The sequence below is a fragment of the Lygodium microphyllum genome, chromosome 14 (assembly GCF_053477565.2).
Source record: "Lygodium microphyllum isolate KBCC chromosome 14, Lygodium_microphyllum_v1.1.10, whole genome shotgun sequence".
NCBI lineage: Eukaryota > Viridiplantae > Streptophyta > Polypodiopsida > Schizaeales > Lygodiaceae > Lygodium > Lygodium microphyllum.
The window spans coordinates 85377811-85380701 of record NC_141148.1 but is presented as its reverse complement, the minus strand read 5'-3'; the positions used below and the strand labels follow the sequence as shown (position 1 = coordinate 85380701).

Genomic DNA, 2891 nt, shown 5'->3' with positions numbered 1-2891 from the left:
GCTTCACTTCCCTCGCACCCCGCTTTGCGGCGGGATAGCGAGGGAAGGAGTATATCGCAAGCTTCAGTTTTTGTACGAGGCTATTGCGTAGCGCCGTAGCTCTTAAAAGCCAATCCGATAGAACCTTTGCTCTAGTAAAATTTCAAAAAACGCCTTCGAGTGAGTGGTTGCCGAGTCTCATCTCATGATGATGTAAATATTTCGAGATAATAGATTCAATTCGCAGTTTAGAAAAAACAAATTGCTGCACTTGACGATAGACCAAAAGTTGGTGGAGCAAGCATTGATGAGGGTGGGGAGAAAAAGAAAGTTTACAGAGTCACATGCTCGATCTCAGCGTACCGCAAAAAAAATCTATCCATTAAGGCGATATATGAGTGAATCGTGATATAATAAGAAAGGTGGGGCTTACGTTATATATCGGCCTGCTCCGGGCGACAGCCACGTGTCGGTGACCAGGGGGCCTTGTTGCATTATCTCTTTCGGTCCCAAAGGGGGGGGGGGGGGGGAACCGACTGCCACGTTACCATGCGGGGCGAGATTTAACGACGGGCGAAAGGTGGAGAGACTGAACAGGAAACATTTAATGGGGTCAGGTAAGAAAGGTGGAGAGAAAGTGGCAACAGGTCACAGGCTGGATTGCCCCTCCTCCTCTCTCTCTCTCTCTCTCTCATATTCATATCGTTACTGCTGCTGGATACGGGACTACAAAGGTTATGGGCCATGAGAGAGAGAGAGATATGACTGGTTTAGGTGAAATGGAGCTTTCACCTAGAGCCTAGCTAACAGGAGCTCTAATCTCGCCTTCTTCTGCAGTTTCAGTAGCTGCTCTACGTCTAGCAGCAGACAACAAGCCGCTTTGACACTTTCCTTCCTTCCAAGCCCCCCTCGCTCCTCCTGCTGTTCCTTGCCCAGGGTTTCGGTGCCGTTTCCACGCAACATGACGAACCAACCGCAGGTGGAGATGGCTTTTGCCAAGCAGCAGTACTCTTCTGCCAATGGTGCCACCATTCCTTCTCCTTCTCGTCCTCCTTCTTCCTGCGTCTGCGATGATGCGAAGCTCCGCAAGGCCGAGATCGCCTTGCGCCTCCTCACTCTTATTTCCTCCGTCTGCGCCTTCTCCTTCCTAATTTCAGACAAGCAGACGCGCTCTTTTGTCATCTACCAGTCCGTTATCGTGCAGGAAGCTCGCTTCAGTGACATGAAGGCTCTTGTGTAAGACTTTTCTTGCCATTGATGAAGGATATATGCGTGAACGTGGAATGCGAGGTCTTTGTGTATGTCAATTTCCCGTGTTTTTGTCTAATGATGTTTTCTTGATCTGCTCAGGTATGCTGTAATCGCACTTGGCATCATAGCTCTGTACACGTTCGCGCAGACTGGCCGCTTTCTTGCTAGCTCCGGCCACAGCGTTCACCCTTCTTCGTCCTTAGCGTGGGTTGTGTTTCTTCTTGACCAGGTAGAGTTCTCTTCCTTGTGGATTAGAAGTCTTCATGGAATCACATCCCTAGATGTAATCCTCGAATTGTCTATGCTTGTTTGCACACTGTGACAGGATTTTCACTAGTGAGGGATTTTTGAAAATACTTTAGCTGTAGTGACGGACAAATGCTCTTTCAAGTAGTTTAGCTAAGCTTGACTCGGTGGAAGTCGAACAATATGGCTGCTACTGGAGCTCATGTTTAGGGATTCCTGGAACCAGATAATTGCTGTTCTTGAAGAGTATACTTTTGCGCCTCACAAACTCGCGAAATCATGTTCATATGGACAATGCATTGTACCTACACATGAAAATATGAATACATTCTTTAATACGTGCAATCGAAACGTTTCAAATGGTTAAGAACTCTGCATGTGAGTGGATGCGTGCATGCCTTCGAGAAGTTAGGAGATATCTTTGTACACAACTGTAATCGCACGAATATTGATATATTCAAGCACCTGAAACGGAAGTATGCTCAAGCTGTCTATGCTAGGGCATCCGCAGTAAACTGACGCCGGTTTGCTGGTGCTGGCAGATAATGACCTACTTGCTGCTGAGCTCCTCGGCAGCAGCGGCTCAATCCGCCTACTTCGCAGAGCAAGGCAATGATGCGTTTGGATGGACCAAGGTCTGCTATTTGTACGAGCACTTCTGCCTGCAGATCGGAGCAGGCATTGTTGGGTCTTTCGTGGCTTTCTTGGGCCTTGTCTTCACCTCGGTCATTTCTGCCTTCCACCTTTTTGCGTCCTCTAGTTTTGACGAATAGATCCGAGTGTTTCTGTCGGTGTCTTCTGATCCTTTCCCCTTTGTATATCTAATCATCTATACCGGCTTGGCTTTCCCCGTTGTTAGATGTATGAATCACCGCTTATACCGGCTTACTGATACCTCGAACCGAATTTAGTGTATAGCGTTGAAATATGTCTTCGGATGCATTTCTATTATTATCGGACTATTAAAGTTTGAGATAGCTCTTTGTATGCCTCAGTGCTCACTCTTACGTCTCCGCTTTCGGCTCCTTTTCCCGTATTCAATGGTGGTTTCTTTGATACATTGAGTGCCATTGATTGTTCATTGACAGTACGAACTTACGAAATTTTTACCTTCCTACAACCGATCATCGATGTACGACTTCACCAACTAAAGTCGTTTAATAAATGCTATTCGTTTTTAATGCCCGCATTCTTCTACACGGAAAACGGTTCCATGTTATTATATCATGTTTAGTTAGTTGTAGAGATACCACATTGAACAATCGTTTCCTTCACGATTAGTATGGTCCAAACATATGATTGGGGGATACGCTGTAGACGCATCTTATTAGAGCTGTGTCGCACGAGGTGTAGCAGGGGTAGGACGACGACAATGCAGTGATGTTCCGTCCAGTTGCACGAGAATTTTCGAATGT

General features: G+C 46.5%; 1 protein-coding gene across 1 annotated transcript; it reads left to right on the top strand.

Annotated features, from left to right (window-relative positions):
- The first annotated feature begins 681 nt into the window (after positions 1-681).
- Positions 682-2453, top strand: LOC148025802 (CASP-like protein 2U1). The gene is made up of 3 exons (XM_087693043.1): positions 682-1215; positions 1330-1459; positions 2019-2453. Exons 1-3 carry the CDS (start codon positions 941-943, stop codon positions 2247-2249), a joined length of 636 nt encoding a protein of 211 aa, XP_087549169.1. The 5' UTR covers positions 682-940; the 3' UTR covers positions 2250-2453.
- The last annotated feature ends 438 nt before the right edge of the window (positions 2454-2891 follow it).